At 48.3% G+C, this 13,991-nt stretch overlaps 1 protein-coding gene and 1 pseudogene across 2 annotated transcripts in view; both read left to right on the top strand.

Moving 5' to 3' along the window:
- LOC105499242 (proprotein convertase subtilisin/kexin type 6) overlaps positions 1 to 6,506 on the top strand; it is a 188,565-nt gene extending 182,059 nt beyond the window's left edge. For both annotated transcript variants that reach the window (XM_011771749.2, XM_011771750.2), the window contains 2 exons: positions 3,053 to 3,165; positions 5,083 to 6,506. In XM_011771749.2, coding sequence (XP_011770051.2) covers positions 3,053 to 3,165; positions 5,083 to 5,180 — 211 coding nt within the window. In that variant the 3' untranslated portion in view covers positions 5,181 to 6,506. The remainder of the gene's footprint in view (positions 1 to 3,052; positions 3,166 to 5,082) is intronic.
- LOC139364142 (uncharacterized) lies at positions 1,726 to 3,043 on the top strand (annotated as a pseudogene).
- Positions 6,507 to 13,991: the final 7,485 nt, after the last annotated feature.

The following is a 13,991-nucleotide window of genomic DNA, read 5'->3' on the forward strand; positions in this document are numbered from 1 at the left end:
ATGCTGATTATGTCCACAGCTGTGCAACTGGACCCCTGCAGGCAGCCAGAGGCATTGGCACACCCTGCCCGCCAGGAGGCAGCAGGCGGCAGCCCCGCCACAAACCTCTTTCGGCAGTGGAGGACAGGAGTTTCCTGGGTATTGTTCCCACATAAGGGGAAGCTTTCGGCCCTGCAGAGGCTGACAGTGCTGGGACTGACACACCGGGTCTTGGAGAAGCACCCCCAGGAAGAGCGTCAGTGTGGACTCCTCCCAAAGGAAGCAAGGACTTGGTCCGCTTGGTTCTGCAGGATCTCTCCCCATTCGGACAGCCTGAGCTGGTAGAGAACCACAGGCATCCTCCAGGCCCCAGAATGCTGGTGGACGCTGCGGCCGTCCGCTGCTGCTGTGCCAGGCAGCTCCGAGGGAGCATGTGGCCAGACAAGAGCTGCATTGAAACAAGCAGGCCAGGACGCAGGCCTGCTGGGTTGGCAACTGCAGGTGGAAGCTGAGGCCCGAAGCTGAGAACAATGCATGATAAGTTCCTTAAGAGAGGGGCCGGACACCCTTAAGACCTAGTGAGAGGACCTAGCAAGAGCCAGCCTGGACAACTTGGAGGAAAAAGAGGCCTCTGTGGAGTGATCGCCAGAGGAGTAGACAAATTTCTCATGCCCTGGCCCTTCCTCCACTTGCCCCCAGGCTTAGCGGGGACAGAGACTCTCAGGGGCACACCTTGAAGGGGCATGCCTTCTGCCAATGAGCATTCTGCATGCAGGCTGGAGCATGAAAGCATCAGTCTTCTGCATCCTGCTCCTGAACAGGCAGGAGGCTGATGGGAGTGGCCTCTGCAAGGGAACAGGGAGAGAGGGCTGCATTAGGCATCCCTGTCCTTCCAGAATGTGGCAGGGCAAAGTAAGTACCATAGATGGTTGCAGGTGTTTGGGGGTAAAGTAGGTACCATAGATGGTTGCAGAACCAGAAGCATCTTAAAAGCCACCCTGCCCAAAGCTGTTGCTGCCTACGAGGACCCGCTGCTGGGCACAGTAATCCTGATGGAAAGCAGGAGCTACACAGGAAACACAGGGTCTCCCAGGGAGAGCCGTCTGCACTGGCCTAATGGGGAGGGGAATGGTGATGAGCAGAATGGTGATGGATTATTTCCCTAAACCTCCAGAGGAGAGCCCAGCCTGGCCACCACCTTGCCCTGAGCCTCATGAGACCCTCAGTGGAGAGCCCAGCTGCGCCTGCCTGGACTTCTGCCTGCATAACGGGGAGCCCCTGAGTCGGTGTTATTTTAAGCTGCTAAGTGTGTGGCAACTTGGTATAGAGCAGGGGAAAACTGAGGCCCCTGCCATCGTACTGAGCTCAGTGAGGTTGTATTTGAAGAAGCAAGCAAGCCATAACCGCCTGCCTGTCCACCGGAGCCCACTCCTCACCACAGTTCTTCATAAATGAAGCAACCCTTAGCCATGGCCTGGGAGCACTGGGCCCCTGGGTCCTCCAGACCACTGACATCTCTTTAAATGACTCAGCTCGGCCCTGGTTCTCCTCTCACCAGTGGCATTGTCTGTAAGAGAAACCGGAGGGTCTGTGGGGAAAGTCATACCCTATACTGGGGCATAAGGGTTTGGTTGGTGGCTGTGCCACCAGAATGTGCAAGACCAGGTGTGGGGAGGGGGCAGCATGATGGGGGCAGACCCGTGGGGCTTCCCACAAGTGCACAGCCCCCTCTGGCAAGTAGTCTGACCTGTCCTTTCCTCTGGGGTGGCCTGGATAGGAACATTAGAAAGGCTCCTGGATGTGAGTTTGCCTGTGGGGGTTACACATTTACAATTACAGACCAAGGACTTGAGCTCTAGGCTCAGCATCCTCAGACACACTAGGAATAAAACCCACCTCCCCGCCGGGCTGAAGTGATGCTGCAGCTGGGGCTCCAGAGCAGCAGAGTCAGTGATGAGACCAGACCCCATCAGAGGGCTGCTCTGCAAAGAGCCCCACGAGCAGGCCTGGCGTCTGGGCATGGAAGGCTTCACACAGCAGGGAGGGGGCATCTATATAAAGCAAAGAACTGCCCCCCAGGGAGGCCCAAGCATCAGCACAACAAAGCTCCAAGCCCTGCCTATGGGGCCTGTTCCACCCTTAGCTGGCAACAATGGGGAGGTGGGCAGCTGATGCAAGCACTGTGGAGACTGAGTCACCGGGCCGTGGACTGAGGACAGGCAGCAGCACAGCCGGGGTGCACTCCTTCAAGCACTCGGCCCGCATTGGCAAGTGCTTTCTGTAAAGGGCAAAATGGTCAATCGCTCAGGCTTCTGGGGCCACACTGCCTCTGTCACAGCTACTGAGCTCAGCCACTGCTACACAAAAGATTGTAAATGAATGAGTGTGACTGTGGTCTAGGATAAATGCTGGTTGTGGCCCTTGGGCTGTAGTGCACCAACCGTCCTCTGAGGTCACGTTTACCCTGCATTAGAAATAGCCCTGGCCGTGGTCTCTGTCTGTGCAGGCTGGACCAGGACTGTCCGAGAGGGGCAGGAATTGTGGGGCATCTCTCCCACTCCCCGAGGGTAAGCAGGCATGGCCACATATAGGTGACAGCAGCCTTCTGGTGAGCTCGAGTCAGGTGTGTCACATCCCTGGGTGGAGTCTGGCCTGGACCCCAAGCCTACAGCCATCGCAGCCTGGCAGCCGCTGGACAGAGCAGACTGACATAGCTCTGGGAGCCATGTGGGGCGGGGGAGGGACTGGGTGCCAGGGACCAGGAGGGTGTCCAGGTGAGCTGCGGGAAGCCTCAGAGGCCTGGGCCTGGCCCTGGCCCCTGATCCTGGGCATGCTCCTGCCAACTGGCCATGGCTGTCTCTGCCCTCCCAGGGCAGTAGTGAGGTCAGACAGGAGAAAAGACATGCAGACACTTGGCCTCTGTGTCAGGGAATGGCGGGGGACACAGCCTCTCCACAGAGGACCGAGGCTGATGGGGTGGGAAGGAGGTGCAGGGAGGTGAAGGTTCTGGGAAAAGAGCCCAGAGTGGTTGGGCTTCTTCCCCAGCCTTAGCAGGAATGGTGTCTTCCCACAGGTGTGATGAGAACTGCTTGAGCTGTGCAGGCTCCAGCAGGAACTGCAGCAGGTGTAAGACGGGCTTCACACAGCTGGGAACCTCCTGCATCACCAACCACACGTGCAGCAACGGTGAGCAGCAGCAGGGTTATCCTGGGTTACCCTGGGGCTGCCTGTGGAGGAGCTCAGCTGGCCAGCTTGTGCTCAAAAGAGAAAAGCAAAGCCACACAGGCACGGCAGCTCCACAGACAGGTGTTCGTGCCCCTGATCTGATTGACTGTCTGGGATTCCTCTAGCTGATTTGGAAGACAGCTGCCCTGTCTCCCAACTTCCCTCTAGGCCTCTCACACATTGACCAGAGAGGCCTCCCAGCCACTGCTGATCTGTTTATTGAGTGACTCTTAAAAATGATTTTGTCCTTGTACTGCTCCCACTGTCATGCCATAGGCCCCCGTGACCTGGGTGTGACATCCCATAAAAGAAGCCTGACCTTGGGGGTCAAAGCCAGGAGGCCTGGAGGGCCTCAGGATGAGGGGGACAGAGCCCAGAGTCAAGAACACGCTCAGCAGCAGCAATCCCAGCTCCACAGGGATCCAGCATGGACCCACATCCGTGCTGCAGGAGAGCCCTGGCTCTGCAGTGGGATGGGGGACAAGGACAAGTTGTAAAAACAGAAACTTAAAAGGGGACTGAAGATAAGTGCCCAGTTTGGGAATTCCAGGCAACAAGGAGGGTTGGCAGAAGACTCGGGCCTGGAGGTCCAGTGCAGGAGCCATTATAGACACACTGGCAGGGAAGGGGACTCTGGCCCAGCAAGCAGCAGGGTGGAGCCACATGGGGCCAGCTCTGGGCACCACATTCTGACAGCCAGAAGAGGAAGGCGGTCTGCTGCAGTGTCCCAGGGTCAGGGCAGATGGTCCTTGGGCATGAAGCTGGTACTGGCCCTGTCCTGGCAGAGCATGGAGCTTGTAGAGGGCCCTGGGATGCCTCCTTGCCTTGTTACTGTTTGGTTTTTTTTTTCTTTTTTGGTGGGGGGGTGGGAAGGTTGTCTAATTATGTCCCTTCAAAGGCCTGGAAACTCCCTCTTTAGGAAGTCACCTGCCCAGGTTTTGTATCCAGCCCAAAAAAGTGTGGTTGCCACTGGAGGGCCTCGAGGTCCACAGATGATGCATCCTCAAAGGCCTCTACACCTTGCTGCAGCTGCGTCCTCAGCAAGTCCTGTCCACAGCAGCTTCCTTCCTCCCATCGCCACTCCTCCCTGTCCGGGGTGCCCCCTCCACCCTGGAAGCAGCTTCCATTCCCACCTGCCTCCAGGCCTGTCCTCCGGCCTCCCCCAGCGTTTTCCTCCTAAGCTCCACCGCCAGCACAGTTGTCCAGAAAGACAGGTGCACATGTGCCCCACGGGCCCAGGCTGGGTGTTCTCCCGAGATCCCTCCCATACCACCCCCACATCCTGCTCATGAAGCCCCTTGTCACTTAGACTCAGCAAAAGACCCATACACCAGTGCCCCCCCCGCCCCCCCGCCCCCTGCCACACAGGGCTCTCAGAGTCAAGTGCATTGCAGGAGAGGGACTTCAAGGACTGCCATCCTGCTGCCCACCTCCGTCTGTGTCCCTCTTGCCCAGGGCACCACTGATGCCCAGCATATGTGGAATGATTGAAACAATCTTTATTTTTATTTATTTATTTATTTTTGAGACGGAGTTTTGCTCTTCTTGCCCAGGCTGGAATGCAATGGCACGATCTCAGCTCACTGCAACCTCTGCCTCCCAGGTTCAAGTGGTTCTCCTGCCTTTGCCTCCCAAGTAGCTTGGATTACAGGAGCCCACCACCATGCCCGGCTAATTGCTGTATTTTTAGTAGAGATGGGGTTTCACCATGTTGGTCAGACTGGTCTCAAGCTCCTGACCTCAGGTGATCCACCCGTCTCGGCCTCCCAAAGTGCTGGGATTAAAGGCATGAGGCACCGCGCCTGGCCTTGAAACAATCTTTACAGGCACCAAAGACTGACCTTTCCCTCCTTTTCCTTTCCTGATGCTGGGCCCCAGCTGATGAGACATTCTGCGAGATGGTGAAGTCTAACCGGCTGTGTGAACGGAAACTCTTCATTCAGTTCTGCTGCCGCACGTGCCTCCTGGCCGGGTAGGGGTGTCTGGCTGCCCACAGAGGGCAGGGACCCCCATCCATCCATCTGTCCACCCTCCTCCAGACTGTCGGCCAGAGCCTGTTTCAGGGGTGCTGCCCTGCACCTGACAGCTTTACTCCCCAGGAGCAGCATCTCTGGGCACTCAAGCCAGGTGGGTGGTGGCTGTTAAGGAAGTGTTCCTAAAATGGTGATATCCTCTCAAATGCTGCTTGCTGGCTCCAGTCTTCTGACAAACTGTAACAGGAACAAAATGAATTCTGGGAATCCACAGCTCCGGCTTTGGAGCAGCTTCTGGGACCATAAGTTTACTGAATCTTCAAGACCAAAGCAGAAAAGAAAGACGCTTGGCATCACACATCACTCTTCTCCCCGTGCTTTACTGCGGCTCTGTAGTAAATCTCCCTGGCCCAGCCGGCGAACCCTGGGCCATCCTCACATGTGACAAAGGGCCAGCAGTCTACCTGCTTATTGCCTGCCACTGAGCAGTCTGGGGACGGTTTGGTCAGACTATAAATAAGATAGGTTTGAGGGCATAAAATGTATGACCACTGGGGCCGTAGTATCTATTTCTACATAGTCAGCTACTTCTGAAACTGCAGCAGTGGCTTAGAAAGTCAAATTCCAAACCCAGACCAGAAGATTCTTTCCCCGCAGCGTTCTCCTTTGAGCAAGCCGAGCTCTCCTTGTTACCGTGTTCTATCTGTGTCTTCAGGAGTCTCATGGCCTGAAGGACCACCTCGACCTGATGCAGAGCCTTCTGAGGAGGGGCAACAGGAGGCATTCTGTGGCCAGCCAAAAGGTACCCCGATGGCCAAGCAATTCCTCTGAACAAAATGTAAAGCCAGCCCATCCACTGTTAATCATCCATCACTTCCCATTTTATGGAATTACTTTTAAAATACATTTGGCCTCTGCCCTTCAGAAGACTCGTTTTTAAGGTGGATGCTTCTGTGTCTGTGTATGTTACGAGTCTACATGACACAGTTGGATTTCTTCTGCCAAACCTGTGTAGGCATTTTATAAGCTACATGTTGTAATTTTTACCGATGTTAATTATTTTGACAAATATTTCATATATTTTCATTGAAATGCACAGATCTGCTTGATCAATTCCCTTGAATAGGGAAGTAACATTTGCCTTAAATTTTTTCGACCTCGTCTTTCTCCATATTGTCCCGCTCCCCTGTTTGACGACAGTGCATTTGCCTTGTCACCTGTGAGCTGGAGAGAACCCAGATGATGTTTATTGAATCTACAACTCGGAAAGAGAAATCAATGAAGCAAATACAATGTTAACCCTAAATTAATAAAAGAGTTAACATCCCATGGTACAGGAGCCTGTATTTCTTTCCAAGGCACACAAAATGAAACATGAGTGCTGACCAAAGTGTTAAGTGGACGTTACTTTATTTGTGGTTTCAGATCTGTTTGATGTCGTTACGTGGAAGTTTTTGAGCTTTAGCAAATGATGTAAGGAAGTAGTGGGGGAAATCCCAGATCCCAACCCCAGAATGTCATTTGGCAAAGAGACCCTCTTCAGACCACATTAGCCTCACTGGGAGGAGGTTCTAGAGCCTCTCCAGATATAGGGACCCCTTCCATCTGTCACGGGGAAGCTCCCCACAGCCCAGACTGCCAGCCTCTTCACCGGTAGCTGCCAACTGTGATTGAATTAGGTTACAGCTTGTCTTCTGCAGTGGCTGAAATCCCTGAACCCATGGCTTATGCACTCCTTGGGATGTTTACCGTGGCCTCTCTGTGAGGTCAGAAGCTTGTACTTGCTAGGAATCCTCTGGCTTCAAGTAAAGGAAATGCACCCACTAGAAATGACTTAGGGGAAAACAAGAGTGAGTGAGGGGCATTGTTTTGAATCCAGAGTGGATTCAGAATTTCAGGGAAGGGTGCAGCAGAGCCTTGGGAACCCTGGAACCAGCCTTAAATGTCACCTGGATCCTCTCTGTACTGCAGCACTGCCCTTCTCTTCATAGCCACCTTCTCCAGTTGATGGGACAAATGACAAGACCTCCAGCATCTTCCAAGTAAAACTGGTACAAATCCAACCCCTCAAGCCAACTTCCTGGGTCTGTTTCTTGGTTCTTCTTTTCCCAGGGACAGGACTTGGTCAGCCTGCCTTACATTGGTACTCTCCCTGTGTCATCAGCTGTGGCTACAAGGACAGGCTTGTGCAGAAGAATATGGCCGCAGGGAGCTTTGCAGCGAAAGAGGGGAGCAATGTGCAGCTCTCAGAAGGTAGGGCAGGCCACACAACCCAACAGCTGGCCACCACAAGCACCAATTGACCAGAGTTGTGCGTGTGAGGCAGTGAAGGAATGAGTGTGTTTGGGATAAAGATTCAACTCCTTTCCCCGCCCATGAGACTGACATTGAATTAAAACCAGCAACCTGTTAAGTCCCACTGGTGCACGGCACCTTTTTAGACCCTAGAGCTCGGATATCTATAAATCCGAGCTCTTTGCCCACTGAGAGCTTACAGTCTACCATGTTTGCAGCTGAATCAGAAATAAACTCCTGGCCGGGCGTGGCGGCACACATCTGTAATCCCAACACTTTGGGAGGCCGAGGCCGGCGGATCACCTGAGGTCAGGAGTTTCAGACCAGCCTGGCCAACACAGTGAAACCCTCTCTCTACTAAAAATACAAAAATTAGCCGTGTGTGGTGGTGACACCTGTAATCCCAGCTACTCGGGAGGCTGAGGCAGGAGAATAGCTTGAACCCAGGAGGTGGAGGCTGCAGTGAGCCAAGATCACACCACTGTACTCTAGCATGGGCAACAAGAGTGAAACTGCGTCTCAAAAACAAACAAACAAAAAAAAACCAAAAAAAAAAAGGAAGAAACTCCCTTTATTTCCCAAAGGACACCAACTACAGGAAAGCCAACCAGGCAGCCTTGTCAAGTGGCTGGGCCAGGCAAGCCCATCTTGGGGCTGACAAGTTGGGTGGGGAGTTGAGAAGTTGTTCACCAAGTCCTAATCACTAAACTCCACCTTGTTGAAAGAGACCAGCTAAATATAATGTCTGCTCACAAGTGGTCCAAACTTGAGGTTAAAATTGTCTGGACTCGGGCAGGATATATGTATGGATTTTAAGTGACAGGATCATGGGTCACCTCCTCTAAACCTGTCATTTCTCAGACAAGGACACTGAGGCCCACAGAAGTGACTGCCTTGCCTTGGGCTGCACATTGGCAAAGTTGCTCCCACCTGTGTGCCCAGGGAAGGAGGATGGCTGGCTGCAGGGGGGGCATCGTTCTGCAGCTGCCCAAATGCAGCCATGATGCATTTGTTTTAAACTAGCTTTATTTTCAAGGGGTGATGTTTATCTGACCTTATCCCCAAATTCTTGGGCACCTCACAGTAGACCCCATGTGTACATCCCCATCCCTCCCAGGCCACTGCTGACTTTGTATCTTGTGACTCTTCAAAGGACTGGTGAGAATTGCATTTTACAGAAGACACGCCTGAAATGGGAGGGGGTAGACAGAACTTAAAAAAATAAAAGGGCCAGGCACAGTGGCTCACACCTGTAATCCTAGCATTTTGGGAGGTTCAGAAGCAAGAGGACGGCTTGAGCTCAGGAGTTTGCAGCCAGCCTGAGAAATATAGCGAGACCCTGTCTCAATCAATCAATCAAAAATGATCGATAGATAGCAATATGGTCTAAATGAGTCCAGGAGTGGAGTGTCCTTGAACCTGGGGAGACCACCATCCACTGCATTTGCATTATTGGTAATATGGCTGGAGAGGGCCTTTTGCCTAAAAGCTTGGAGTATGTTGGGGCACCCAGAGAAGGAGGAAAGAAAAACATTTTAATAAGAACAAGCAGGGGTGATGGAAAGTAATACACCAAGGCCATTCTCTAGCATCTTAAGGTTCTGCCCAGCCAGCTGGGAGGCCACTGGGCACTGGCTGCTGGAGGGAAATGAAGATTCTGCTCCCCTGCCCCAGCCTTCACTGTTGCTTTCCTCACACGAACCCCCGACTCTATCCTTCCTGGTTGGCTGTTTAAGTCCTTTCCTGATACCCTAGGCTCTGTGGCTTTTCTGAGCACAGAACAGCATCCTTAGATGGTACAGCACTGAGCACCCACCTTAGATCCTAGGGTTCAGTCCCACTGTCCAAAGCCCCTCACCACTACTGAGCAGCCACACTAAGGGTGACCAGGTATCTTAGCTTCCCTTTTGAGACAACAGGAACCAAAGTGCCCAGGGCAGAGAACATCCTGTTGCCAAAAACAGTGGTTCTCTCTCAACCAGGGATAATTTTTGTCTTCCAGGGGACATTTGGCAATGTCTGGAGACATTTTGGGTTGTCACAGCTGGAAGGATGTACTCATATCCAGTGAGTGGAGGCCAGGAATGCTGCTAAGCACCCTGCAATGCACAGCAGCCCCCATGACAAAGAACTGTCCAGACCAAAATGTCAATAGTGCCAAGGTTGAGAAATTCCGGCCAAAAGAAATGGAATCAAAAAAGAAAATTGTTTGCAACTTCATAGAGATACCCTAAATGAATAAAACCACATATGGTGTGATTTCTGCCCCTATTCCTATGCTGAAGAACGGGAAACTTGTACAACTTTCCCTTTTTGAAGTAAAGAGACACCACCCCTCTCCTTTTTTCTTTTTTTTTTTTTTAAACACAGCAACAGAAGGGCCCCAAGTTAAAACAAGCTCTCTGGCCTAAGGACTCCACCTGGTGGTCCTCTCTGGAATTAAATGAAGTTTAGGTTTTATTTTGTTTAACTTTTTTCATTATTTAGTTCTTTTGTTTAACATTTTTAGTTATTTTGTTTTTTAGTCATTTTGTTTAACTTTTAAGTTACTTCGTTTAATTTTTTAGTTATTTTAACTTCTTTAAATTATTTTGTTTAATTTTTTTAGTTATTTTAACTTTTTAAAGGTATTTTAATTCTTTAGTTATTTTGTTTATTTTTTTTGTTGTTTTTTTAGTTAAACAAAAGTTGCAGTGACTGGGCAGGTGCGATGGCTCACGCCTGCAATCCCAGCACTTTGGAAGGCTGAGGCGGGGACGGGGGGCAGGGGAAATCACTTATTGAGGTCAGAAGTTTGAGACCAGCCTGGCCAATATGACAAAACCCCGTCTCTACTAAAAATATAAAAATTAGCCAGGCATGGTGGCGAGTGCCTGTAATCCCAGCTACTTGACAGGTTGAGGCATGAGAATCACTTGAACCTAGGAGGCAGGGATTGCAGTGAGCTAAGATTACACCACTGTACTCCAGCCTGGGCAACACAGTAAGACTCCATCTCAAAAAACAAAAATGTTCCAAGTACAATATAAAGAAATTCTCTCCCAATTTGAGAGTAAGTTGCTGATATTATACCCTATGACCTCCCCCACCCAATGCTTTAGTGGGTATTTCCTAGAATCAATGACATTCTCCTGCACAGCCATCAGAATCAGGAAATTAATATTGATATGTTATTACCATCTAAACCTCTGACTGAATTCTAGTTCTGCCAGTTGTCCCAATAAAGTTCTTAGCAAAACGATCTGGTTTAGAATAACACTTTTCACTTAGTCATCATGTCTCTTTAATGTTCTTCCATCTGGAACAGTTCCTCAGTCTTTCCTTGCCTCATGATCTGGAACCTTTTAAAGACTATAGGCCAGTTATTTGTAGGTTGTCCTTCAGTGCGCGCTTGTCTGAGGTTTCCTCACGTTTTGAGTCAAGTCATGCATCTTTGACAGGAATCTCACAGTCGCATTCTGTGTTCTCACTGCATTCTAGCAGGGAGTACATGATCTGTTCCATTATTGGTGATGTTAACGATCATTGGTTAGAGTTTCTTGGCTATGAAGTGATGCCTGCCAAAGCATATTTACTACCACTACTGTTCAACATTCTCCTAAAGATCCCAGCCAGTGTAACAAGGAAAAAAATAACCAGTATAATAATTGGAAAGGACGAAATAAAACTATCATTATTCTTCTTTTTTTTTTTTTTTTTTTTAAGACCGAGTCTCACTCTGTTGCCCAGAGCTGGAGTGCAGTGGCATGATCTCCGCTCACTGCAACCTCCACCTCCCTGGTTCAAGTGATTTTCATGCCTCAGCCTCCCAAGTAGCTGGGATTACAGGTACGTGCCACCACACCTAGCTAATTTTTGTATTTTTAGTAGAGGCAGGGTTTCACCATGTTGGCCAGGCTGGTCTCGAACTCCTGACCTCAGGTAATCCACCCACCTCAGCCTCCCAAAGTGCTGGGATTACAGGCATGAGCCACCACACCCGGCCAACTATCATTATTCTCAAATAACATGGTTATGTATGTAGAAAATCCATAAGAATGGTTACAGATAAAACTATTATGATTAATAAGTAAATTTCACAAGATCGCTGGATGTAACACCAATATACAAACATCTACTGTATTTAAATGTGTTGAAACTAATGATTAGAAAATGGAGTTTTTAAACAAAAGATACTATTTACAGTAGCATCAAAAACTATCAAACATCTAGACAATCTATCAAATATCTACACAATCTAGTAAAGGATATACAAGGCCTAGATACAAAATCTGTAAGAGGCTACTGAAATTAAAGAGTACCTCAATAAATATAGGGTTGTAACATGCCCATTGATTGGAATACTTAATATTTTAAAGATATTCTCTCCAAATTCATCTACAGATCCAACACAATACAAGTCAAATCATGGGTGCCTTTTCAGATAGAAGACATATCTATACTTTATGTTCACATGCAAAGGATTAGAATAACCAGATAACTACTAGATAATCTGAGAAAAAAAATGGGAGCTTTTTTTGAGGGACAAATACTAAGTCTTTTTCTAAAGCTTGTATTCTGCAAGGATGGCTGACTAAACCCATGGAACAGAAGAGCTAGTTCAGAAGCAGGCCCTCACATATTTGGACACTTGATTTTTGAAGAGTTGCTCTGCAGAGCAGTGGGGGAAAAGATGGTCTTTTCAATAAATGGTGCTGGGTCAACCAAGTATCCATATGGGGAAAAATATATCTTCTTCCCTATATTAGACTATACACAAAAATCTATGCCAGAGAGACTGCAGATCTAAATGCAAAAGGTGGAAGAATAAAGCTTTTAGAAGAAAATATTCATAATTTTGGAGTAGGCAAAAGTTTCTCAAAGCATACTCGAAAACCATTAACTAGGGAAAGATTCATAAATCAGACTGTATTAAAATGAAGAACTTCTGTTCATCAAAAGATACCATTAAGAGAGTGAAAACACAAGCCACAGGGAGAAAACATTCACTACAGACATAGCTCACAAGGATTCCTATTGAAACAATATAAAGAGCTCCTACAAATCATTTAAAGAAAAAAACCCAGTAGAAAAATGGGCAAAACACCTAAGCAGACACTTCATTAAAGAGGTTATCCAAATGAACATAAATATATTTTTTAAAGTTCTCAACTATGTTAGTAATTAGGGAAATACAGTTAAAACCACAATTTCATACCATTACCTATGTACCAGAATGGCTAAGATTAAAAAGACAATACTAAACGTTAGCAAGGAGTTTAAGTTGGTACAACAACTTTGGAAAACTATATCCTACTTAAGCTGAACATAAGTAAACCCTATGACCCAGTAATTCCATCCCTGGGTATATATCAGTATATGCATTCACATAAAGATATATTATTGTGTTTGTAGGTACACTATTTATAATATAAAAGCTCCAGAGTGAAAATTACCCAAATGTTCAACAGCAGAATGGATAAGTAAATTGTGAAACATCCACAATTAAATACTATATTACAGTGAGAATAAATGAACTACATCTACACACAAACATAATGTTAAGCAAAAAATATGTAAGGTACCTCATTTGCATAAATACAAAACTAGGCAAAGCAAATCTATACAAGATGTCAGGATAATGGTTACCCTTGGGGCAAGGGTGGTGACTAGATGAAGACAGGAGGGGGGCTTCTGGAATGTGGCAATGTCCTGTTCTTATGAGGATGCTAGTTGCTTGGGTGTGTTCAGTTTTCACTCTTCTTTATGTATATCATACTTCAATAAAAGTTCAAGGAGAATCATCTCCAGGTGGATTGTAGAACTAAATGTGAAAGGCAAAACAATTGTCTAGTAGATCACATAGGAAAATATGATGGGGGTAAGGGAAGATTTCTTAAGGTACATGCACACACACCCAATCCACTAACCTAAAGTAAATAATTGAACTACATAAAAATTGGAAACTTCTCAGTCAGGCATGGTGGCTCATGCCTGTAATCCCAGCACTGTGGGAGTCTGAGGCAAGTAGGTCACTTGAGCTTAGGAGTTGGAGACCAGCCTGGGCCACATGTCAAAACCTCGTCTCTACAAAAAATACAAAAGTTAGACAGGCCTCTTGGCCTGTGCATATAGCCCCGGCTATTTGGGAGGCTGAGGGGGAGGATCTCTTGAGCCTGAGAGGTCATGGCTGTAGTGAGTCCTGATGGCACCACTGCACTCTGGCCTAGGTGACAAAGCGAGACCCTGTCTTAAAAAAAAAAAAAAAAATTCTAATCAAACAACACCATTAAGAGTGAAAAGGCAAGCCACAGCGTGTGTTCATATCCCTAATATATAAAGAAATTCCAAGAATCAATAAGAAAAAAGGCAGACAACTCCATAAGGAAAAAAATGAGCCAAGGACTCGAAAGAACACTTCACAAAGGAAGCTATCAGAATGGGCACCATACACATGAGAAAGTTCTCAGCTTCATTAGTTATTAGAGAAAAGCAAAGCAGTAGTGCAATACCACCACACACCCATCAGAATAGCTAAAG

Source organism: Macaca nemestrina, chromosome 7, assembly GCF_043159975.1.
Source record: "Macaca nemestrina isolate mMacNem1 chromosome 7, mMacNem.hap1, whole genome shotgun sequence".
In the NCBI taxonomy this organism is placed as follows: Eukaryota; Metazoa; Chordata; class Mammalia; order Primates; family Cercopithecidae; genus Macaca; species Macaca nemestrina.